The following is a 26,466-nucleotide window of genomic DNA, read 5'->3' on the forward strand; positions in this document are numbered from 1 at the left end:
AGTTAGCAGCCACTTAAGTCAGCAGCTACGTGCACTCTCCTCTTCTCCGTTTGTCGTATCGAGTTCTCCACTCAACACTTACTTGAAAGTCATCACTCAGTCTTCAAAAAGAGTTCTGGTCGAACACTAGAACGACTATAATGACGAACTTCTATTATACTTGATCAACTTTTCCGTTTTTTCACGCTCTCTCCTCTCCTCCGACTCTTCTCTCTTTTTTTCCGCTGTTCCGCTCACCTCCCTCACACCTGCGCATTAGCTTTTCAAAATAAAATACATTTTGTTCCACTTGTCTATTACTTCTGTTTCCCCGGGACATTATAACATATACATTCACAGACAACGCATCAAACATGTAATATGCATCTTGGAAAACACATATACTACACAGAACTCACCCCCTACCGCTAAATCACTCATCATACTTTTAATCTGAAGTGGCCTTTTAATTACTAACTTATTTATCATGAACTGTTTCTTTTTAGCTCTAACTGCTATTTATTTCTTTATTTATTTTAACTGATGTCTTTTCTTTTTAACACACCTGGTTTTACCCAGGGCTACATAATATTTAACAGTCCACACTTAATTGTCATATTAGTTTCTCCAACTTGTGCTTTAGTATTAATTTTAATAAGATTATGGTGATTGACTGCTCCCCTGCTCTGTGCTGGGTGAACTTTTAACCGTGGAACAGAGACTACCTCTATAGTGTTAAATATGTTATTGTTGGTGGATGAGGGTTCTATGGAAGCAGCAGAGAGGTGTGTAAGACTACAACTCTGCATCCTGGTCTGGACCCTGGATTGTCAGGTCACTTTGAGTGTAATAAAATTAGCCAGATTACTAGAAATGAGAGAAGCACCATCTCTTGTGGGATGGACACCATCTCTCCTAATCAGACCAGGTTTTCCCCAAAAGGTGCTCCAATTGTCTATAAAGGCCACCTGGTTTTCGGGGCACCACCGTGACAGCCAGCAACGAAGCAATGACATGCGGCTAAACATCTCATCGCTGGCCAGATTGGGGAGGGGACCAGAGAACGCTACGGAGTCCAACATCATTTTTGCATAGTTGCACACTGACTCTATGTTAATTTTGGTGACCTCCGACTGACGAAGCCGGGTGTCGTTGGCTCCGACGTGAACAATAACTTAATAATAACCAAATTTACGTTTACGTTCTCGCCAGCAGCCGTAAATTTGCTTCTATGTCGCCCGCTCTGGCCACCCGAAAAACGGGTAGCCACGGGAAGCGGTTGGTGGTGCACCGCGGGCCTTTGTTTTGGGCTACGCTTCCTGCAAACCGTCACCCAGCTGTCCTGGCTAGCCGGCTGCTTCCGGGGGACCACTAGCTGAAGCTACGCTAGGCGGCTCCACAGCAGCTAGCTTCTCCTGTCTACCTGACGCAACTCCAGCTAACTCCAAGCTGCGGAACCACGTCTCAAGCTCACCAGGTCTCGCCTCCATAGTCGTAAATAAACTACACTTTCTGCACCTATTCCCTTCACTAAAGGAGGCAGAGGAGTAACTAAACATTTCACACGCTGAACAGACAAAGACACCGGGTGAAACAGACGGTGAGGCCATGCTAATGCTAATAGTCGGCGAAGCCCTGTATTTGTTTAATATGGATTGTTTCTCACTGTTGTTATCAGGTGACTAGAATGTCCCAAGTGTTCAAATTTTAAGTAAAGTGAATACAACACACCAAGTGTTCAATATTAAGTAAAGTGAATACAACACCCCGTGCACAGTGCAACCAACGAACAATTGAGAAGACAGGAAGTGATGCAATACGTTACCAGCAGGGAACAAAGGTGAGCGAGAGCGGAATGCATGGGGATGCATAGTTTGCATCGGGAAGCAAACTAGCAAATCTACACTGGAGAGAGACTATGGAGGAATACAATTCAAATTTCCTTTTTGCTGGTCTCATCCATCCATTCTCTACACATGCTTTTTCTTTGTGGAGAAGAAAGACAAACCTCTGTATCTGGGCATGGATTATCGGGTCCTATCGGGACATCTCTGTTAAGAATGAATATGCTCTATATCTTATTGTTTTTGCATTTGGAACTCTGCACCAAACTAGACTTCTGCAACACTTACTATCTAGTCTGCATCAAAGAGGGAGATAAATGGAAAATGCCTAACCCTCTCTTGGGGCAATTGGAATACGTGTTCATGCCATTTCCCTGTTCTTGTTCAGGCCTTAGTAAACAACTTGTTAAGAAACATGCTTGATGGGTTAGTTTTGCTTTAGTTTATTCTTTTTTTTTCTAGGAATCTGAATGAACACACTCACCATGTCAGATTAGTATTATTATGGGGGAGGGGGCAATCAATCAATCAATCAATCATTGATAATATTTGCAGGGCACTTTTCACCCAATATATAGCACAAAGAGGTGGTTATGTGAAAATTGGTTTGTTTGACCAATATAAAAATACTTGTTAAACATTATTAATGGTTTTAAATTTTCTGGATATGTTGATACATTTTAGTGATATTCTTGATTCCGGAGGGATTTTGATACACATACAGCAGCCTGTATAACCATGTATACCATCACTACTACCTTCAGCCTATAGTAGACAATTAAGTCTGACAAATGTTATATAAAACATTTCTTTTAGCCTACTGACTGCATCATACTGCAATTTTGGTTAAGACCATAATCAGAACCCCTCAGCAAAGATGCTATTATTTTAAAAAAAAAGATAAAATAAGCATTATTGCAGAGTGAAGTCTTGGTTGTCTAAAAATATAGTAAAAAAAACAACTAACAAAAAGAACAGAGTGCACTGATGCATCAAATAGCAACGTGGACAATGTCGCGGAATTTTTAGCTGTTTGGAGAAGAAAACTATTAATCTAAGTTACTGCGTAGGAGATGGTTTTATTCAAGTCAGTCGGTCAGGATACACACACGGAAGCATGCGGAGAGATCTCTACTAAATGTACAGAGTTCTGATCTTATATAGCCGAAGGCCCGCCTCTTTGGCGCGGACACAGGACGTCTTCACAGTAGGTGTATGCTGCATGCACAGGACACAGGACGTCAACACAGTAGGTGCGCGCTGCATGCACCGCAGGAGTTTGGTGCCTTCACAGAATGTGTTCCGGCTGGCGCAAGAAGTTGAATGACTGAGAACGTCCCCCCCTCAGTCGTTTGACGTTGGTCTTCTTTGAACCTCAGCTTCTCAGCTTCTTTGAACCTCAGCCGTCTTTGTTTCCTTGTATATCAATGAGGAACCAAACGGACTTCATCCGCTCTCCTAAATTTACATTTCAACCCTTCCTTCTGCACTCAATTTACATTTCACAATCAAATTCCATTTCATAGAATTAGTTCATCTGTGAATTCTCAGCAAAAAAATTGCGGGTGCATTTTGAAAAGAGGCTTTATTTCAACAGTGGTATTATATTCTGCACAATCAGCCCTCAGGGACTGGACGAACTGACCAAGTCAGTAAGGGTTAAGGGAATTACAAAAAGATGCATTGTTCAGCCTGACCCAGCTTGAATCACCATCTAGAAGAAACTTGTTTAGACAGAACGCGTTTTAAAGGTTAGAATGCTTCCTCGGCAGCAGAAAGCCTGAAGCAGCAGCAGCTCACAAAAGACCCTTAAACATATCAACACCTCCTTTCTTAGGCCAAATGAGCACTGTGTCCACTCAATCGACATGATAATTACAGGCTGACCAGTGGACTGTTTTAGTGCTTCCTTATATTTGTCCTTATTAGAGGCACTACAAGGACATTATTGTACATTAAGCTTTCTATATAAACATCTTGTTGCTCAAGATTATTCATCACAAATGTAATGTACAAAAAAATTATGCCTGAATAAAATGGTGTTTGAACTTTAACTATTACATTTATTTTTTAGAAAATCTAAGTTATATAAGTTAGATAGATACACACTGAAAATTGAATTTTCACTGAAAATTGTTGGTTCCAGTCAGGAAGCACTGCAGAGCCACACCAGAAGCAGCCATCCTTAATCTCTTCGTGTAATGTCCTCCGCTTCTTCACTCAAAGTTAGCAGCTCATTAAGGATTGCTGTTCACTGCTCTTCATCATGAATTACTAAGGCTGCGTCAGATGCAACACACCACAGTCCTCTATGATGTGGAGGACCTGTGGTAGTGGTGGTGGAGAACATGGTGGGTTTGTTGGGTTAATATGTTAGAATAATCATTCAGAAGTGGACTCAGAGTTACTGGCCCCCGCCCCACTATCATTGCTCGCGTGTTTTCTCTTTCTTCCACTCAACATACCTCTATGGTAATGGCTGGCCATGTCTGTCTGGGGGTTCAGTGAGCCACAAACACTCTGTGGTGTCCTATTTTCTCTGCTATGAGTGTCTGGCTGGTGAACATTCAAGTCCAGATTATAGACAGGAACTCTTACTTTCCTTGCCTTGAATTTAAAGGCTGACAGTTTCAAACGAAGGTCTTCTCCTTTCTGTCTGGATGCTGGATCTGCGTGTAGTTCAGTGTTGATGTTTTTAGATCTCCTTTCTACACCTGAGAGTGAGGGATCAGTAGGACTTTTCTGACCATGGCTAACTACATAATTTCCTCTTACCCTTTGTTCATTGTCATGCTGCTGGTTCTGCTCCTTGACGCTTCCTGCCCTTTCATTTTTGGCGATTTTCTGAATGTTGAATGATTTTGAATCAGGATGTGTCTTCCGATGTTCTGTCTGTTTTTGTGTTCTAAGGGATTCTCCTCCCATGTTCTCATTGTTCCCATTTGTCTGATCTTCTGGAGGAGACAGAAATACTGGAAATGGATGTAATCGTGTTAGCATTTGAAGTTGAATCACTGTAACTTGAAACGTTCGTCATATACTGTTTGCTGTTGGTCGAAAATATATACCGTATTTTGCGGACTATAAGTCGCTCAAGAGTTTAAGTCGCACTAGCCAAAGAATGCATAATATAGAAAAAAAATAGATATATAAGTCGCACTGGACTATAAGTCACATTTTGGTGGGAAATTTCATCTTGTTAGGCAATTTAGAATAATAATGCTGTGTAATGACAACAGGCTGAATAGGGTTACAGTATGCCAACGTAACACATTCAGCTACATGACAATTACCGTATTTTCACGACCATAAGGCGCAGTCTCAGTTATGGGTGCCATTTCTGTATTTAAAACATACATAAGGCGCACCGTATTATTAGGCGCATGCTAAAACATACAGTAAAAATGACAACGGAAGTAAAACAGTGAGTTTCGACACATTTATTGAAGAAAATATTTATTCTTCCGCCACAATACCATCAAAGCTTTCATCTTCTGTATCTGAATTAAACAGCTGTGCTATTTCAATGTCCAACATCCCGAATTCCTCTTCTTCATCATCTGAATCAGACTCACCGACCGGTTCCGCTTCAGCGTTGATGCCGCCTTTTGTGAAAGCTCTTACAATACATAAAGACGGTATCATAGCCCATGCGTCTACAATCCACCCGCATATGGTGGCATAACTTGCCTGCCGCTGCCTCTTTGTGAAGGAGTGTTCGCCTTCCATCATCCAGCGCTCTGTCCGTTTCCGTGGCAGCCAAGAACCATGGTGAACGACGACTTCTTGTGCGTATTGCCACCGCGCTGGTCCCTTTTTTCTCTCCACTGTGTGGGTCAAAGGGATGTCAAAAGTCAGAAGGACCTCATCCATGTTGTTGATGTGGCTTGGCACGGTTATCTTGTCGCGGCAGTCGCTACAGAAGATGGCCACCCTCTCCTGGTAATCCGCGGGCAGCTGCTGCGCAACAGTTGTCCTCGTGCGTATGGCCGCCTCATAAAGTGAAAACACTAAGATTGCTCGATTGCCATTTTCAGCCACATAATCGATGGCCTGTAGTTTAAAGCAAGCCTCATACGCGTGTCGCTTGACCAGTGCCATTTTAGGGGATCCTTACACGTAGGTGTGCTGCGAATTGATGGGCGGAGCGTTTACTGTAGTGCACCCACCAAAGGCGCACAGATTTTGGGGACTCAGGGCACACACAAGGCGCACCATATTATAAGGTGCACTGTCGATTTTTGAGAAAATCTCAGTGTTTTAGGTGCCTTATAGTTGTGAAAATACGGTATTCCGGCCTTTCTGAATCCCGACAAGATGGTTTCGGTTGTCACTGAAGCCCATGCTTAGTCGATCCGTCCAATGACTTCCAGGAAAGTTGCATGGTGCATTCTCCCGGTTGCCGTGAAGCTGTACTCTCCATCCATCATCCACTGCTCCCACAGGTTACGCAAGACTGCCTTAAAGCTCCGGTTCACGGAGATGTCAAGTGGTTGGAGAATTTTGGTTTAGCCTTCCGGGGATGATGGCAGGTATGGAGTTGAAACCTTTTAATTTATCTTTGAACTGTGGCGTGCTGTGCGCGCGCATGCTTTCCATCACAAGTAGGGCTTTGCGTGTTCTAAAGACGTCTGGACGTTTAGTGTAGCACTTTGTAAGCCATAAGTCCATCATTTCTTGATCCAACCACCCTTTTTCATTCATGGCAACGGCAACTGAAGGGAATTGGATTTTTGGCATGGTTTTTCATTTGAAAATGACCATTGGTGGGAATTTTGATCCATCATCCACAACATACCAGCACCACTGTGAAGTGTGATTTCTCACACTTGTTACTATATTCACTCTCTTTAGCCCTTTTTCTGCGACACTTCGGCCCATGGGAATGTCAAATGTGAGGGGGACCTCGTCCATGTTAATAATATGATCCGGTGTCAAGTTGTGCTCAGGTACATGCTTTTCAACTAACTCATAAAACTGTCAACCTTGGCTTGGAAGTCTGCTGGCAGTTTCTGGCACATCGTTGTCCTTGCTCTGATAGAGAGGCGGTTGCGTTGCATGAAGTGGTAACACCAAGAAGGTCCTCCCGCAAAGTCCTTTGTATTCATCTCCTTGTCAACTAGCTGGGCGTGGAGACGCAACTGCACTGTTGACAAGCCTCTCCGGGCGGCACGTTGTTCAAGCACCCATATGCGAACTCATTCCTCTAGCTGTGGTCATCTAGCTTTTAGCCCGCGATTAGCTTTCCTCATTGCAGTAAGAGTAACCTCCACTTTTTGCCAGTCCCTCACAAGTTTCTCGCTCACTCCGAACTTTCTTTCTGCTGCTCGATTACCATTTTCCCCTCCTGGGCTACCACCTTATCGTGGTGGAGGGGTTTGCCTGCCCCAATGATCCTAGGAGCTCCGTTGTCTGGGGCTTTATGCCATCTATGGCAAAAAGGTCCTAGGTGAGGGACCAGACAACGCGTAGCCCAAGACCCCCTTATGACAAGTAAAAAATTGGTCCTATGTCATCTGGCGCCGCGCGAGTGGCAGCCTGTAACAACAGCTCCCGCTCACCCTCGAGCTTTTCCTTTACTTTTTTCTTCTTTTCCGCACCTACTACCTTTGTTTTTGGTGCGTTCGGGTTGTTTCGTTTACCCTCATCATGCACGTAAGACTCATGGAGTTTACACTGGTGGTTCTTCTCATTTCTTCACTTTTCGATACCGCGTCTGGAGACCCATCGCGGAGCCGCGGCTCGCTTGTTTACAGCAGGGATCAGCTGTTCGCCCTGCGGAGCTCTGCGGCGCTGCCCAAGGAGCGACCCGATGTGCCCCCCGAGCTGAGGAGGAGGAAACGAGGATGCCGCACCGGGGTCGAGCGCCGTGGCAGGAGGAGACGCTATAGACCCGTCCTGCCCTCCATCATCATGGGGAACGTCAGATCTCTCCCCAACAAGATGGACGAGCTGGCGGCGCTGACCCGGCATCAGCGGGAGTACCGGGAGAGCAGCCTGCTAACCGCGCTAATTCCGGACACGGCCGCACAACTTGAAGGATTTACTCTTTTACGGGCAGACAGAAGCAGGGAGAGTGGTAAGAGGAAGGGAGGAGGACTGGCAGTGTTTGTGAATGATAGATGGTGTAACTCTGGGCACATCACTATCAAGGAGCAGCACTGCTGTAAGGACATCGAACTGTTAGCCATTAGCATGAGGCCTCACTACCTGCCGAGGGAGTTCACACATGCCCTCGCTGTGGTTGTGTACATCCCCCCCTCTGCTAACGCTGATGCAGCCTGTGATGTCCTGCTGTCAGCAGTGAGCAGGCTGCAGACACAACACCCTGACGCCCTCCTCCTCATCTCTGGAGACTTCAATCATGCCTCTCCATCATCTTCTCTGCCCAAATTCACCCAGTACGTCACATGCCACACCAGGAACAATAAAACACTGGACCTCTTCTATGCCAACACCAAGGAGGCATACCACTCTCTCCCACTCCCTCCCCTGGGCCGTGCCGACCACAACCTTGAACACCTCCAGCCTGTGTACAAACCTCTTGTGCAGAGGCAGCCTGCTGTCACCCGCACAGTGAAGAAATGGTCCGAAGAAGCCAAGGAGGGCCTGAAAGACTGTTTCAACACAACCCTGAGGGATGTATTCAGCGACGCCCATGGGGAGGACATTGACAACCTCACCAACTGCATCACAGACTACATTAATTTTTGCGTGGAGAACACCGTACCCACCAGGACTGTACGGAGCTTCTCCAACAGCAAGCCCTGGATCACCCCAGACATAAAGGCCCTCCTAAAGGAGAAGAAGAGGGCTTTTGTGTCTGGAGACAAGGAAGAGCTGAAGACTGTGCAGAGGGAACTGAGGAGGAAGATCAGACAGGAGAAAGACAACTACAGGAGGAAGATGGAAAACCAGCTGCAACAGAACAACATCTGTGGGGTATGGAAGGGACTGAAGACCATCTCAGGCTTCAAGGAGCAGAAGTCCCAACCTGTGGGTGACCGGGGGTGGGCTAACGACCTGAACTTGTTTTTCCAACCAGCCCAGTCTCCTCTGCTGCTACCCCCGCCACTGTCTGTGCCCGCAATCCATTGTTCCTCCTGTCCCCCCTCCCCCTCTCTCATGAACTTCAGCCCATACATTCCCGACACTTCACACCCTGGCCCATGCCCATCCCCCCCACCAACACCTCCCTGCTCCAGCCTGTCCCTCACACCACACCAGGTGAGGAAGGCCCTGAAGAAGAACAGGGCCAGGAAAGCGACAGGTCCAGACGGCATCAGCTCCAGGCTCCTGAAGTCCTGCGCAGACCAGCTGTGTGGGATCTTCAGTCACACGTTCAACCTGAGCCTGAAGCTGGGGAGAGTGCCACAGCTGTGGAAGACGTCCTGCATCGTCCCAGTGCCGAAGACACCGCACCCCAAGGAGCTCAACAGCTACAGGCCGGTAGCTCTGACGTCTCATCTGATGAAGACGCTGGAGAGACTCATCCTCGATCACCTGCGCCCACTGGTGAGCTCCTTCATGGACCCGTTGCAGTTCGCCTACCAGCCGAGCATCGGGGTGGACGATGCCGTCATCTACCTCCTCCACACCTTCCTCACTCACCTGGAGAAGGCTGGAAGCACTGTGAGGATCATGTTTTTTGATTTCTCCAGTGCATTCAACACCATCCAGCCCAAGGACAAGGGACAAGCTGCAGGTAGCTGGGGTGGATCACCACCTCACAACATGGATTCTGGACTACCTCACACAAAGACCACAGTTTGCGAGGGTGAAGGGCTCCAAATTCAGATCGGCTTCTCTGCAGCACTGGTGTCCCGCAGGGAACAGTTCTGGCTCCTTTCCTGTCCACCCTCTACACCGCGGACTTCTCATACAGCACATCTTCATGTCACCTCCAGAAGTTCTCTGATGACTCCGCTGCTGTCGGCCTCATCACTGACAGGGACGATACGGAGTACAGGGAACTTATTCAGGACTTTGTGGACTGGAGCCTGCGGAACAACCTCCAGATCAACGCTGGCAAAACCAAGGAGCTGGTGGTGGATTTCCGCAGGCGTAACAACCCCCCGCCTGCACCAGTGAACATCCTGGGAACTGATGTTGACGTGGTGGAGTCCTATAAGTACCTGGGTGTTCACCTAAACAATAACCTGGACTGGTCACACAACACAGACGCCCTTGTCAAGAAGGGCAATAGCAGACTGTTCCTGCACAGGAGGCTGAGATCTTTTGGAGTGCAGGGACCACTCCTGAGGACTTTCTATGACTCTGTGGTGGGATCAGCCATCTTCTACGGGATAGTCTGCTGGTCCAGCAGCATCACGGACAGGGACAGGAAGAGGATGGACAGACTGGTGAGGAGGGCCAGCTCTGTCCTGGGATGTCCCCTGGACTCGGTGGAGGTGGTGGGAAATGGAAGGATGATAGCTAAGCTGTCATCCATGTTGAACAACACGTCCCACCCCCTACAGGACACCCTGGCAGCACTGGGCAGCTCATTCAGTGAGCGGCTGCTCCACCCTCGCTGTGTGAAGATCGTTCCTGCCGGCTGCTGTCAGACTGCACAATAAACATAACACCCGCTAGCACAATCTGAATATTATATATTCTGATATGTATATTGTATTCACCCTCTGTACTATGTATAGGTATACGGAGGCCGAGTAACCATTTATCTGGATTATTGTAAATATACATCCTCTTTGTATATCCCAAATCCTGTTCTATTTGATTTTATCTTATTTTTCTCTGCGTGCTCTTGCTGTTGTTGCACTGTAAATTTCCCCGTGTGGGACATTAAAGGATCTGAATCTGAATCTAAGTTTCCCTTGCCTGGATGCGGGTCACCGGGGCCCCCTCCTGGAACCAGGCCTGGGAATGGGACACGTTGGTAAGCGCCTGGTGGCCGGACCTCTGCCCAAGGAGTCTGGCCGGGCACGGCCCGAAGAGGCAACATGGGACCCCCTTCCTGCAGGAGGGGCCAAGGGGGTTGGGTGCATTCTGTGTTGGGTAGCGGCCAAAGGCAGGGACCTTGGCGGTCTGACCCCCGGCTGCATAACCTGCCTCTAGGGACATGGAATATCACCTCTCTGGTGGGAAAGTAGCCTGAGCTGGTGCACGAGGTAGAGAAGTTCCGACTAGATATAGTCGGCCTCACCTCGACTCACAGCAAGGGCTCTGCAACCAGTCTTCTCGAGAGGGGTTGGACTCTCTACCACTCTGGAGTTGACGATGGTCAGAGGTGACGGGCAGGGGTGGCGATTCTGGTTGCTCCCCAGCTCAGTGCTTGTATATTGGAGGTTACCCCGGTGAGAGGGGAGCCTCCCTTCGCCTTCGGGTGGGGGGACCGATCCTGATAGTTGTTTGTGCCTACGGTCCAAACAGCAGTGCAGCGTATCCACCCTTTTTGGAGTCCTTAGAGCATAGGTGTCAAACTCTGGCTCGTGGGCCAAATTTGGCCCGCAATGTAATTATATTTTGCCCGTGAAGCCATACCAATTGAATATAAGAGCTGGCCCGCCTGTATTATCGCTTAATGCGCATGTGCTAATACTACAAATACCAGAACACCCTGCTAGTGTTTTGGTGTGAAAATCCACAGTCCACATTAGCTGGTGGTGGTAATGCACCAGTATGTGGCTTGCTAACTACCAAGAAAGAGGAAGTAGTCATAGCGACCTTATATGCTAATGCTAATTCTGGCACGACCCCTCTGAAAAATGATTAAAGGAAAGGCAGAAAATAGGACCTTTCTGAACAGGTAGGAGGCAGAATATCTATTTAGATATGTAAAAGACGGACCTGTCTGTCTTGTATGTGGAGCCAATGTGCATTACAAGGAGAACAACAACAGATGACGCGATAAAACGCAACACCAAGACAAACACAAACACAAACAAATGACTCAAAGGTGCCAGAAAGTAGAAGAGATGAAAATGCTTTACATGTACACTACATTAACTTACAATGGCAAAAGACTGCTTTTGAAATGTAAAAGAGAAGAACTGAGTGATAGTGATGTGTTTTATTTGAATTTCGATTTTGCATATGTGCAGTAATAAATTATATATTGTATTGTGGTAAGCTTTGCTTGTTCCATGTTCAGTTGTTGAGCAAAACTAGTTTGGGTCCATATCAAAAGGTTCTGTATTATATCTGGAGGAAGATTTTTTCCAATCAATATAAATTTTGGCCCGTGACTTTGTCCTAGTTTTGAATTTTGGCCCACTGCGTATTTGAGTTTGACACCTCTGCCTGAGAGGGAGTGCTTGAGAGTGCTCCTTCTGGGGGCTCCCTCGTCCTGCTGGGTTACTTCAATGCTCACGTTGGCAACGACAGTGTGATCTGGAGAGGTGTGATTGGGAAGAATGCCCCCCCTGATCTGAACCTGAATGGCATTTTGTTATTGGACTTCTGTGCTCTTCTCATATTGTCCATAACAAACACCTTGTTCAGGCATAAAGGAGTCCACATGTGCACTTGGCACCAGGACGCCTTAGGCAGCAGATCGATGATCGACTTTGTGGTCATGTCATCGGATTTGCGGCCGCATGTTCTGGATACTCGGGTGAAGAGAGGGGCGGAGCTGTTAACTGATCACCACCTGGTGGTGAGTTGGCTCCGATGGTGGGAAAGGATGCCGGACAGACCCGACTGACCCAAACGTATTGTGAGGATCTGCTGGGAACGCCTGGCAGAGTCTCCTGGCAGAAGGAGCTTCAACTCACACCTCCGGGAGAGCTTTGACCATGTCCCGGGGGAGGCGGGGGACATTGAGTCCGAGTGGACCATGTTCCGTGCCTCCATTGTTGAGGCGGCTGACCGGTGCTGTGGCCGCAAGGTGGTTGATGCCTGTCGTGGCGGCAATGCCCGAACCCGCTGGTGGACACCAGTGGTGAGGGATGCCGTCAGGCTGAAGAAGGAGTCGTATCAGGCCTTACTGGCCTGTGGGACTCCTGAGGCAGCAGATAGGTACTGGCAGGCCAAGTGGAGTGCAGCTACGGCGGTTGCCGAGGCAAAGACCCAGGCATGGGAAGAGTTCGGTGAGGCCATGGAGAACGACTTCCGGATGGCCTTGAAAAGGTTCTGGACCACAATCCGACGTCTGAGGAAGGGGAAGCCGTGCACTGTCAACACTGTGTATAGTGGCGATAGTGTGCTGCTGACCTCAACTCGAGATGTTGTGGATCGGTGGAAGGAATAATTCGAGGACCTCCTTAATCCCTTCAATGTGCCTTCCAGTGAGGAAGCAGGGCCTGAGGACAGGCTCTCATATCTCCGGGGCTGAAGTTGCCGAGGTAGTAAAAAAAACTCCTCGGTGGCAAGGCCCCGGGGGTGGATGAGATCTGCCTGGAGTTCCTTAAGGCTCTGGATGTTGTAGGGCTGTCATGGTTGACTCGACTCTGCAACATCGCGTCGACATCAGGGGCGGTGCCGTTAGATTGGCAGACTGGGGTGGTCGTCCCTCTTTTTAAGAAGGGGGACCGGAGGGTGTGTTCCAACTATAGGGGGATCACACTCCTCAGCCTCCCTGGTAAGGTCTATTCAGGGGTACTGGAGAGGAGGGTCCGCCAGATAGCCGAACCTCGGATTCACAGGGTCTTCGAGGGTGCATGGGAGTTTGCCCAACCAGTTCACATGTGTTTTGTGGCATTTGACTGTGGCTCTTGGGGAGTCCTCCAAGAGTATGGGGTGTTGGGCCCGCTGATAGGGGCCGTCCACTCGGTGTCAGAGTTTGGTCCGCATTGCTGGCAGTAAGTCGAACTCGTTTCCGGTGAGGGTTGGTCTCCGCCAGGGCTGCCCTTTGTCACAGATTCTGTTCATAATTTTTATGGACAGAATATCTAGGTGCAGTCATGGTGTTGAGGGGGTCTGGTTTGGTGACCTCAGGATCGGGTCTCTGCTTTTTGCAGATGATGTGGTCCTGTTGGCGTCATCGGCCCGTGACCTCCAACTATCACTGGATCGGTTCGCCGTCGCATGTGAAGCGGCTGGGATGAAAATCAGCACCTCCAGCCCTTCTCAGTTGTCTTTTTAAGCTACTGGTTTTGTTGAAATTTTAATTTTTCAGTGATACAGAAGTAGCAGGTACAGGTACACAAGGCTAGAGCACCTTCTTGTGGTTGTCAGTGTGAAAATAACGAACATGTGAAATTATGTAATATATTTATTTCACATATATTTCACATATACGGTACCGTATTTTCCGGACTATAAGTCGCACTTTTTTTTCATAGTTTGTCAGGGGGTGCGACTTGTACACCTTAATATGTTAAATAAATACATTATTACAGAATTTCACATGTTCGTTATTTTCACACTGACAACCACAAGAGGGCGCTCTAGATGTGTGTACCTGAAGAACGAGTTCCTTTAGCGACGCAGAAGAAGAAGCAGTGCTTCGTCTATGGAGTTAGACTTGATTGTTTGATAAGCTTGCTCGGATGTTCTTTATGCTATAGTTATCTGAATAACTGTTAAAATGTTACGTTAACAAAGCAGACACGTACTCAGTTCGTTGTGGGTCATGTAGCTGAATGTGTTACGTTAACATACCGTAACCCTATTCAGGCTGTTGCTAATCCATTATTATTTTAAATTGGCTTTCAAGATCAAATGTATGTTCTTGGTCTCGGATTTTATCAAATAAATTTTCCCCCAAAATGCGACCTATAGTCCAGTGAGACTTATACATCTATTTTTCTTCTTTATTATGCATTTTTTGGCTAGTGCGACTTAAACTCTGGAGCGACATAGTCCAGAAAATACTGTATTTTTTTTTTTGACTGGGTTGGTAAATGTACGGGTAAGACCATACCATCTGGTAAAGGCAAAAGAATAGAAAGTCAGGATAAAAGGAATCCTCTTGGCACTTACTGCTACTGTCATGGTGGTATGGTCTGGTGGTCATAGTTGTCCCGCTGGGCTGATACTTGTAAATATCTGATGGTGGGGAAACATCTGAAGCATTGCTTCTGAGACTATGGACAATGAAATGTAAACAGTCTTTAATGACCATGTTACCAAATCATTATCCTACTTAAGGTCTTTCTCTGTTAGTCATGACATTTTCTTTCATTCATTCATTTCTCATTTTCAGCTGGTGTTTTTACTCATCTCGTCCTTATCCACTTAACTGGGGCAACTGGTGGAGACAGAACCTAAGTGGTGATGCCCATACTTCTCTGACAACAGACACTTCAGCTCTAGGTGCTCCCAGGCCAGCTACGAGTCTCTCCAGTGTGTCCCTGGGTCTTACTCGGGGCCTCCTACTTGTGGGACATCTTGAACAGGTGCCCAAACTACCTCAGCTTACTGCTTTCAATGCGAAGGAGCAGTGGCTCTACTCCAAACTCCTCCTGAGTGACTGAGCTTCTCACCCTATCTCTCAGGCACAGCCCAGCCACCCTGAAGAGGAAACTCATTTCAGCCACTTGTACCCTGCACTGTTGTTCAGCCCGTGGACACAAACAAAAGCAAGCCCCTCTCACAGAGCTTGGTTAGAGAGCCCATGCTCTGTGTGGTGGTGGTGAGCCTGACTGTCTCTACTTGGTACCACCAATCTGGGTGACATAAACACCCATGTATTTTTTATTTTCCATGGTGAGCTCATGAACCACCCTTATGGGTCATTGCCTAGGACCTGTTTGTCACCTGTTTTGGCGTAATGGCCCCCAACAAAATAACTCATAGGATCATTTGGCACACAAACCCTGCAACCACAGTTAGACGAGTGTTCAAGGAGGGGGGGGGTCTTTTTTTTTTAACCATAATCACAATCTATAATCAGGACCATTATGCCCTGAACTGTCCAGACATGGACCTCACTAGCACCCTCACAGTATGTGCTGGGATCTAACACAACATTCAGACAAATCATTCAAAAATGTTTTGTAGAAACTGGCATCTAGTAATTTTTTCCAAATGTCTTGTGATGTTATTGAAAGTGAAACTTCATAGGAAACAGCCAGAACATTTTCTTTTAACGTAATCGTGGGCAGAATTAATTTAAGGACACCTTTAATGTTGAGGTTGAAAATAAGCTCTGCCATTTTGAAATATAGCAATTGCTTTCAAATCAATTATAAATCTACTGTTGCACGCAGGAACATCTACTGTAGCCACACCCAAATAGACAGCTGTGGATGAGGTCTGTGTCATGTAGGCAATGTAAGGCCTCTTACATCAGTCTTTCTGGATGTGAGGGAAGCTGCCATCAACAGAAATCACAGATGGAAGATGACCATCATAAGAGAGCAGAATCTGCCTTGGTTTCCACCCACAAAAAGACAAAACTCCAACCCGAGTCGCCGCAGCATCACATGGCTGCTAAAAAAAACTCCACAAAAATAAAGAAAATCATGGGGCGGTTGACATCTGTTTTTAACATGTGCTGCCAAAATGTTGTGCAGGAATTAAGGAAGAAACCAAAGATGGAAAAAGTGGAATGATAAGAAATCCAAAAAGAAACCTGTCAATCTTTGTAACTGTACATTTTGAATTTACAACAATTGAAACACTAACAGTGAAACTGGGATTTAACAGTTCAATAGCACTCACCTCTCCAGTCTTTTCAGTTCCTTTTGAAGGAGTGCTTGCAGGTTCAGTTCTTCAAGAAGTATCTGGCATTGACTTTTGTACTGCTCAAAGGGATCAGTGGGGAATGGCATGAACAATGCATTTATATTTCCAAGAAGGGTGCCACCCTTGAAAAGAAGCACATCACATGTGAAGACATGCCTGACATGGCATCAAAGGTCAGATGGGTGTTCTAAACCTGGACAGTGCTTAAACTGAAGCTATTTAGCTTTTCAAACAAATGCAAATGCATTTTTCCTGACCTGCATTGAACACTCCATGACAGAGATGGCCATGATGGCATCCTCTATGGTAACCATCTCTCTGTACATGAGCCTTGAATGTGCTGTAACACAAAGTATTCATTTGAAAATTCTTGGATAACAACAATAAATGTATTTTAGCATTAAAATGTTTTGGGTTTTTTATTTATTTATTTTTTTTAAATAGTGGCGGTGGTAGCTCAGTCTGTAGTCATTCTGCTGTAAAGTGGATGGTCTTCTGCTGCTGTAGATCATCTACTTCAAGGTTCCAAGTGTTGTGTGTTCAGTGATGGTGATCTACATTCCTTGGTTGGAACCGCTGGTTATTTCATTTACTGTCGGCTTCCTAAAATTTTTTAACCTGTCCATTCTCTCCAAAAAAAAATAATGATGCACATTTGGTAGTTCTAGACCACCTGTATTTTTCATTTTCTCTTGAATTTTTGAGTTTAGTCTTGAGTCTAATGATTAAAATTAAACAGATGGAGGTTTGTTGGGTATCACTGAGAATAAGCAATTCATTCTTGGTGAGATCATCATCTTTATTATTACAATTCTCCCTATTAATGATAAAGGCAGGATTTACCAAAGAGTGAGGTCGTGTTCTATGGTTTTGAGAAGAGGGGTGAAATTAAGCCTTAACAGGGGTTGGAACCTGTAGTCAACTGGTAAAATTAAGGATTTGGACCAGTTTACCGAGTAAGCAAGTCAGAAAAGAATTCATTGGAGTGCCACTACCCTAGAAAGTGAGGCCTGTGAATTCTGAAGAAAAAGTAATACATCATCTGCATAAAGACTAATTTTGTGGTTAAGGTTTTTGTTTAGAGTCCTTCTATATTTTTATTTTGTCAGATGTACTCTGCTAAAGGTTCTATATAGATTGCAAAGACTGAAGGGGATAGAGGGCACCCTGGATGAGTGCAGATTAAAATTTGATAAGATTTGATAATGAGTTATCACTGATGCACTTGGGGAGCTGTAGTGTATTCTGATCATGTCTATGAAGGAAGCAGAGGCTGGGGACTCTGAGGTGGACTCCCATCCAAGCCAAAGTCACCAAGGTAGTTAGCAAGCTTCTCAGTGACAAGGCATCAGGGGTGGATAAGATCCAGCCAGATTACCACAAATCTCTGGAAGATGTAGGGCTGTCTTGGTTGACACGCCTCTGCAACATCGTGTGGCAGTTGGGAACAGTGCCGCTGGAGTGGCAGACTTCTTTTTATTTATTTATTTTTTTAAAAGGTGGACAGGAGGGTGCGTTCTAACTATAGGGGGATCATACTTCTCAGCCTTCCTGGGAAGGTTGACACCAGGGTATTGTAGAGGCGAATTCAGCCAAAGCATTCACATTATACAACCAAGCATTTATAATCAATTGCCTGAATCCATATCCTTACCTTCGGCAAGTCTGCTGAGACTCTCCAACATCCGGATTGTTGTGCGGGCTGCGTTACGGCCATCTGTCTGTCTCTGCAGCTGGTAGTAACGAGTCAAGATGCTGTTTGCTTCCTCTGACATCTGTGGCTGCAACTGCTTAATTACACTGAAATACACCTTCATCTTCTCGATGGCCCATAGATCAGCAGACTCAGAACACAGCTCTAAAAGAACAAGACACCAACGTGTCACCCAGTTCATCACAAAGCCTTTAATAATTACCATTTTACCATTGTCAGTAACAAAAAAAAAAATCCTTCCTTTTTCCAGAGGGATCATGACAGAGCTGTAAACTAATTAACTGGATGTGATGGCCATTAGTTGCAGAAGGGATGCCTTCGATTTTGATTTAATGTCATTTTAAAAAGAAGGACATCTTCTGGGGTTGCTTAGCCTAGAATCTGGTTTGACAGCTCACAGTTACAACAGGACAGGCTGGTCTATTTTACAGGTAGAAATACTAATAATCTGGAACATCAAACTTATTGTAGAAATACTTTTGCAAGACATTCAGTATTTCTGTTCATCCTCTACCTCTAGCTTCCAGAATAAAAGATGAAATGACACGATCCCATTCTGGGTTTCTGTTGTCCATCAGAACCAGAACAAGGTCAAAACGACTGAGCAGAGGGCTGGCCAGAGCCATGCTGACTGAGAGTGGCTCGTTGGGATTTAATTGTCCTTTGGGGTTGGTGGCTGCAAGGATGCTGGTTCGAGTGTTCAACTTACACACAATTCTGCAAAGAAAATAAAACACAGCAAAAGGTCTGAGTGCTAATGTTTAAGATTTTCAAATTACTAAAATACCGTATTTTCGTGACCATAAGGCGCACTTAAAAGTCTTAAATTTTCTCAAAAATTATTTACAGATTTTGGAACTCGGTGCACACATAACGAGTTCCAAAATCTGTAAATAATTTTTGTCTTTCTCAAAATCCATTTTGGATTCATTTCAGAGTACATTGCTAAATACATGCTAGCATGCATGTTTTAAGCTAGTGTACCGGTATATTTTACCATGCCCGTGCCCTATAATCTGGCACGCCTTATGTACAGTATGTATTAAATACAGAAATAGCATCCACAACTGAGACTGCGCCTCTTAATACGGTGTGCCTTACGGTTGCAAAAATACGATATTTCAACTAATTCTTTTGACAAACAATGAACAATGGCAACAAAAATGAAAAACACATGTCACAGTTGGCTCAGGTGTGGTTGTCTTTGCATTGCTGAAACATCAGCACAACAGGCGTGTGTGAATAATCTTCGTACCCAGCTTTAGCTACACTAATCGATTGTTGCTCCATTGCTTCATGGATGCTGATCCGCTCATGCTCCTTGATACTGCTGAATTCATCAATACAACACAATCCACCGTCAGCCAGGACCAGGGCTCCTGCCTCCAGGTGCCAATCATTTCCATCTTTAACTGCAGCTACCGTCAGTCCTTCAAAACCATATCATGTTAATGAGCATAGTCATGTGATACAGCAAATAACTTAATAAGTACTAGATTTACAGATTTTATTTGAGAACACCACACTCATCTTGAATACTTTAATAGTTAAGGGTAACTCCAGTAACCCGAGAGCCTACCTGCACTTGTAGACCCAATCCCAGTTGTGAGAATGGAGCGTGGAATAATCTTAGCTGCATACTTCAGGAACTGAGATTTTCCTGTACCAGGATCACCAACCAGCAACATATGGCATTCACCTTCAAAAGATTTATTGTATGAGAGAAACAGCAGAAGAATAGAAGACTAATCTTGGCCATCACGGACATAAAGCTTTACAGACAACTCTACAGGCTTTCAAACTAACCTCTCAACAAGAAGTCAACTCTTAATACTTCAATGACACAACTTTACTCCAAGCCAAGGAAAATGTTTGCGTTTGAAAACTTTTTCTCCTGTCATCCATAAACAGTTGGCGAGTAGTGGGTTTTAAACCTTCTCCTGAGGTCGTCATTTAAGTCGTTCAGCCAGAATGCCAATAATGGAATTAGTGTCCAATGACAGAGCCTGAGTGACATCCCTTTGTGTTGTGATGATTGGAAGTTTGATAATCACTGTGGAAACCTTCTTACTCAAAGTCAGTTGTTGCATTTGGTAATATACATACGTTAATAAAAGAAATTAAATGATTTAATTTAAACACATCTAATATTTAAAGCTTTATGTTTTTGTATTCAAGGTAAAATGAAGTGACTCATGACAAACCAGTGACTTGTGGAAAGATTGATCAATAACTGGATGGTCCTTCCGTGTGCTGGAATATTTAACACTGTTCTGGATCAGTAAATTGTTCTATTTATAGACCTTTCCCCCAGGCTAAAAGAACTTGGGAAAATCCAGCTTTTTTTAACTGATGGGAATAATTGGCATCCACTCCTGGATCAAATGAGTGACAGTTGACCTTGTGGAACTTTGTCCTATCAACAAACAGGATCTCTGGAGATGAGCCAGAGTGATACATTGGGTTCCAGATCACAAAGATTATCAAGAACTTTTTCCCCAGATTGCTCATTTTGGTCAGGCTGACAGCAATGGGAAGAGTCCTGGTTGTTCAGAGTTCCAGCTTAAGTCTTTCTGAGATCTGAGCCTCAAACCAGTTGCCTCTGAGCCCTGGGAAATGGAAATTTTGTGATTGCAACAATGAAGACCATTTCAACCAACCCCCCAAAACCCTATCATGGCAACTTTTCCAGAATTCTGACAATTCACCAGTCACTTCCAGAGGTGTGTTTCCATTGAAGGTACTTGTATGGGTCAAGAGCCTTTGGTGTATGTCTCCACTGCAGGAACTTTCCCCTGAACACCCATTTATGGGGGCTAACCGAGTCCCTTCTCAGTAATTGGAATTTAGATCGGCCCCAAAAACCACTGGGTGGGACTTGAGGATTACATGGAACCAATTGTTGAACCCCATTGTCTAATCTGATGTGGAACCATGCAGAAGAAGAGCATTAGCATGGTAGTGAGGGCTTCTCCTCTCATTCATATCATCCACCGCCTCATCTCAGCAACCACCTGTCTTGTTTTTGCAAATATCACAACACAACACACACAGTTTAATATTTAGCACACACTGATGTGTTTACAGAAAGAGCTGTCAACGATAGAGCGTGTGATATTACTACACTTGACTATTGTAATTTAAGTTAACAAGTGTTGATGTCTGAAGTCTTGTGCTCTCTCTGTAGGTATCACTGACGTCTGCCGTAGACTAACTTGCAGCCCTTCTGGGCCCCTCATTTTAGTATGTCTTTGCTCTCCTTTCTTTATCAATACACTATCAACCTATCTCCCTCTAGGAGTTATTGTTCTTTAGTTATCTAAATAAGTCTCACAGATAAAAGGGGAAAAATGAAAGCAGTCCAATAGTCTTTACCATGACCACTGGATAAAACCATTCCAACACATAGAAAATGAAGAAATGACATACCCCTGACCTTTGTCCCAGACGAATCTATCCTCTGCACCCCACCAGCCAATACCATCGCTACTGCCAATTTAATAACGTACATGCCAAATATCTGTGGACATAGGCTTAATAGGATGCAGTTCCTTCCTACAGAGAACAATGATAGACATTTTTGTGATGACACAAAACAACTGTATATACAGTGTATATATACAGATAGACACTGATAAAAATGTATGATACATGTATGCACATGCATACCCATACATACCTACCAGCTATGGGGAAATGTTTGTAGCTTTTCCAAAAGTCTTCAAATTCTTTTTGGATGTCCTTCATTGCTAAACCAGAGGTTTGTTGGCTGCTTCTGTTGGCCACTTCTATGTTGTTAGCCTTAAGTACCAGCTCCACATAACAGGGTGCTCCATCATAACATGGTTTCCAGCGCTGGCAGATCACACCATAGACGGTCACCTCATCCCCTATGAATAGTGCAAACGGTCATATCTTGCAGTGTCAGGTACATCTGCATGTATCTATGTATGTGTCTATATACGTGTGTCTACTCTGAGTGTGTAAGTAAGTGTGTCTCTCATTTGCTTTGGTGAAAGTCATTACATATGTTCCAACAGTTGTGATTTTATGTCACAGCAGCTATACTCAAATCTAAGTGGGTTGTACAGAAATCCTCAACTACTATACATTTGATCAGGCGGGCCAGCTCGGTGGTGGGGATGAAGCTGAAACCTCTGGCGACAGTGGCAGAGAGGAGAACTATTATACTAACTGCAGAGCATCATGGACAATGTCCGCCACCCTCTGCACACTGTCATCCACAGCCAGAGAAGCCTGATCAGCCAGAGGCTGCGCCTCCCCAAGTTCAGGACAAACAGACTGGGGAACTCATTCATCCCCCAAGCCATCAGACTGTTCAACTCCTCACTGGGGGGGAGGAGGGCCAACAGAAGAACTGGAACACCACTGCAATAACATAATACTGTGATATCCATTCATTCATCCATCTATTCATTTATTTACATTTTTATAGTTTTATGGTGTGTAATGGTGGTGGGTAATTTTGTACAGTGCTGTACGTCTTTTTGGAGATGCTAATTTCCCTGACGGACACCCCCTAAAGGGATCAATAAAGTACTCTGAATCTGAATTTAAAATTATATGAAAGACAATTTAATTCCACAGCACCCATGCACATACTGTAGATGACATCGTTAATCGGTCTACTGCTTGATTGTATATCTTTGACAGTTCTCACCAGATTTGCAACAGTCAACCAGGTCGTCTTCCAAGGCTACCACCATAGAACGAGGAATATTACCCATCGAGAGTCTTTGCACCTGTGGTCATAATGCAAAACTTTGATATGATCGTATGCACGCAATACAAAATTTATATAATTCCTGCTAATTGGTTATAAAATAAATTCAAATGCAACACTGATCAACTTAGTCTAACTGACTTTAAACATGTGTGTATGTGTATGTATATAGGTATGTGTATGTGTGTATAATGGTCCATAGGTGTGTCTATACACACAAATAATATATACTGAACCACGAATAAAGTGCAGTAGTCCAGCCATCAACAGGAGAGCTGAAACAATGTCCCAAACCTGAGCGTGTGTGTGCAATAAAACCACAGAGACATGTTTTCATAGACCTATACATGACCTATACTGTCACTGTGACATGCAGCTTGAACTTACTTGCTCCTGGATCTTGATTTCCTGGTAGTCCTTGCAGGCAGCAAGCTCAGAGTCTCTGTTCAGACTGGTGAATTTGTTGGACTTACAGTCAGTAGAATTAGGGCAACTCATCTGCTGGGTGAAGCTATAAAACTGCTCAAAATCTGCCTGCTTTGTGAAAACATAATGACAACTTGTGCACATATATTCCCGTTCATATTCCAGTACCTATGAAACAGAAAGACAGCGCATCTTTAAAAGAAAATAAATTAAAATGTATGGTTAAGGGTCGCTTCTTTATTTAAATACGTAGAGATTCATGAAAAAGATAAGATTTATTATATGGTTACCTTTGTAGCACCAGTGCATATGACAGTACCAGTGACTGATAAAAAGCATCCCACATCCCTGGACCTTGGAATCGAGTCTCTGGTCATTTCTGGACACACTGGCAAACCTGAAGACACCAGAGAATTTAACATTAAGAAGCAGGACCTTAAGTCCTTGAACTGGTTACCCAAGGTTAAGGCTACCCAGCATTAACTGGATGACCAGTTAATTCACAGAAATGTTAACATACACATACTATATATACATATTTGTAATGAATGACCTTTGTGTTGAAATCACTGACTTCAGTAATGCAAAGCTTATTGGTTCAAACGTAGGCCTTTTCAGTGATGAGGAACCGCATGGGTGTGGTTTCGCCACTCAGTGAGAGATTGATTCTACCCTACTCAAGTAATCAATCATATTTTGAGTGTTGGGGAACAGAAATGTTCCATATGAATAAAGACTGTAAATTATATAATATGTATCCCTCCAGTCCAGTGAATCACCTCCAATGTAGTACTCCAGTTCGCAGGACCATACGTGTGTGTATATAGGGAGAGTTCTATAGGAAGCATCCCGGGTTAGTGTGTATATTCAAGAGATCAACCCTCTTTGTTCTAGATTGTACAGAATGGAGTGGAAAAGGGTGGATAGTAAGAGAACTCTATGGCATGTATTCCATATGCATTCATAGATGATTCTAGTTGAAATTACAGAAATAAAGATGTTCCAGGCAACTGGTAAGAAATAGCTACATCCTTGAGCACCAAACAAATTACTTGCTTTTATTAGGAACCTGCAGTGAAGAATCATATTATACTAACGACATGTTTAGTAGCTTTACTTATTTTTAGATTTCTTATCAAGCACCTAGACATCACCTATAAATCATTATATATCATCATCATCAGTCCATTAAGAACTTCTGCACAAGTGGTGAAAGGCCAAAGCCTAGCTCAGCTTCAACCATATGAATTGAACCATATGTTTTCATTGCAATCGAACTTTTCCAGTTAAAAAAATGTCCTAAAAATCCATTTAATAATCTTTTTTAATAGAAATGCTCTGATTTATTACTTATAAATGTTGGTGGGACTACATGGAGCCCTATTCCAGTTGGTTAGTTACATGTCAGAGATGGGTTTTATAGGTTGGTGACAAAATAGAAGACGAAAAGCTCACCTGTAATGCGTGTATGAGGAAAGCATCTCCTAATATCATGAGCAATGGAAAAAGTCTTCTTTGAGACTTCCAGGGCTGTTCTGTGTAAAACCTTATCAAATATTGTCAGAACTTCACTTGGATAAGCGTTGAAATAGTCAGCGACCTGCAACAAAGAAAAACAATGGCTTAAATATAACCATGGATGAAATAAGCGTGATCCACTGTCAATGCGCTGGCTTCACATTATATTTAAAAAGTCTCCAATTAAACAATCCAGCACTTTTAGGTTTGTTACTTATTTTCAAACATATACTGATTTTAATAATAAAAAAAGGAAAATTACATCCATAAATAAGTTAAGTGAATATATAATTTATTTATCATCAGTTACATTACAATTACCTCCATATTAGCTTCAAACAAAGTCATGGCATTAACAAAAATAGGACAGTGGTTTTCTTCATTTGTATCTGCAGTGAGCTGGAGAATGTCCTCCTGATGGTGCTGCCTCAGGTAGCTTTCAAACACTTGCCCAATCAGGGCTTCCTGTGCTTCACTTATCAGCATGAGGAACCTGTGATCTCTGCTCCTATAGGAAAGGAAAAAGGTGACAATATGAAGAAAGTCACACAAGTATTTATGCCCATGAGGATACAGGATGTCCCAACTACAAATAAAATAGCCTCTGTGTATGTTTGACCATTTTCCCCCACTTCAACTGAACTGTAAACCTGCTTTTTTTTCTTTTCTTTTTTTTACTGTCTAAACCAGGTCATTTAGAATACTCACTGAAAGATAGCCTACTCTTTGATTTGTTAAAATAAGCTGGACGTGTCAAATGCTTTTTTCCTTCACAACAAACACTTATGCAAACAATTGTTTGTTTAACGGCTACTACACATTTTCAGCTAAAAAGAATAATAATAAAATAAAATAAAAATCACATAAGCAGAGCGTAACCAGCTTCGTCATAGCTGAGAATTTATTTTACAAAAGTAAAATGGAGATAAATTAGATCTGATCAGGGTGTTCCTGCTGAGGGGCAGCGGTACAGATTTTGAGAATATACTTTAGACTTGAGAATATATCAATATGTCATGGTGCAAAAATATCACTTTATTTTAATACGTTTTTTTAAATTTACCGATACAAAAACCTTTTCAGGGGAAAATAATACATTAACAAACGGCCGCTGAATTTGTTGTTTGTTTTCTTTTTGATGGGTTAAAATAATTAAATGGACCTGGCCGCTTTTGCCTACGACCGGGTTCGTATTTATACTACGCTATGACGTCCTTTAACGTGCGCCGGCGTAGTTTACGAAAACGAATTTCAAATTCAGTGCACTACATAGTGCAGTCAAACCAACTAACTCTACTATATAAAGAGTAGTGAATAGGGAACGAGTATGTGACATAGCGTAAAAGATCATTAGGATCCAAACAGGGACATGGCAACATAACAGCTTGAAAAAAAGTTGACTATCGAATGGTTAAGGTGATAAGCAATAGTAAGTAGGTAACTGTGACAAACCTGTATCCCCCGAAGAAAGAAAGTTTGTCGTGTGTGTCAAGCCTTTAATTTTAGCCTGAAGATAAACCAATCGGAGTTGGGCGGCAAAAATAACGAACAAACTTCTTCTTCTTGATAAACAGCGTATAAGTAAATTACCGCCACCTTCTGGACTGGAGTGCGGAGCGGAATACAGTACATTCAAACAGAAATCCACT

The 26,466-nt window shown here is 44.0% G+C and overlaps 2 protein-coding genes across 11 annotated transcripts in view; both read right to left on the bottom strand.

Annotated features, from left to right (window-relative positions):
* Positions 1–26,466, bottom strand: part of LOC130516645 (uncharacterized) — an 86,610-nt gene that overhangs the window by 11,948 nt on the left and 48,196 nt on the right. The gene's annotated exons all lie outside the window — the stretch shown is intronic.
* mcm9 (minichromosome maintenance 9 homologous recombination repair factor) lies at positions 3,392–26,419 on the bottom strand. 10 transcript variants are annotated; one of them, XM_057017831.1, is made up of 17 exons: positions 26,270–26,419; positions 25,139–25,325; positions 24,755–24,899; positions 23,590–23,696; positions 23,261–23,467; positions 22,811–22,892; positions 21,813–22,019; positions 21,559–21,684; positions 19,709–19,828; positions 19,385–19,559; positions 18,644–18,846; positions 18,070–18,273; positions 16,673–16,755; positions 16,392–16,537; positions 14,709–14,812; positions 4,599–4,795; positions 3,392–4,148 (listed from the first exon to the last, which is right to left on the bottom strand). In XM_057017831.1, exons 2-17 carry the CDS (start codon positions 25,301–25,303, stop codon positions 4,098–4,100), a joined length of 2,322 nt encoding a protein of 773 aa, XP_056873811.1. In that variant the 5' UTR covers positions 25,304–25,325; positions 26,270–26,419; the 3' UTR covers positions 3,392–4,097. The 10 variants fall into 10 exon arrangements, with proteins under 10 accessions (XP_056873811.1, XP_056873809.1, XP_056873808.1 ...); XM_057017829.1 differs by having other exon boundaries at positions 3,392–4,795; positions 16,392–16,471; XM_057017828.1 differs by having other exon boundaries at positions 3,392–4,795.

This window comes from Takifugu flavidus, chromosome 19 (assembly GCF_003711565.1).
Source record: "Takifugu flavidus isolate HTHZ2018 chromosome 19, ASM371156v2, whole genome shotgun sequence".
Lineage (NCBI taxonomy): Eukaryota > Metazoa > Chordata > Actinopteri > Tetraodontiformes > Tetraodontidae > Takifugu > Takifugu flavidus.

What these genes read in the sequence shown, in the direction of transcription:
- mcm9 (XM_057017828.1), bottom strand. Translation starts at nt 25,303, where the DNA reads ATGCTGATAAGTGAAGCACAGGAAGCCCTGATTGGGCAAGTGTTTGAA. An exon ending in AAATCAAGATCCAGGAGCAA is followed by an intron (nt 22,893 to 23,260) that starts GTAAGTTCAAGC and finishes TTATGACCACAG; the next exon opens with GTGCAAAGACTCTCGATGGG. An exon ending in GTCTGGGACAAAGGTCAGGG is followed by an intron (nt 19,829 to 21,558) that starts GTATGTCATTTC and finishes AATCTTTTGAAG; the next exon opens with GTGAATGCCATATGTTGCTG.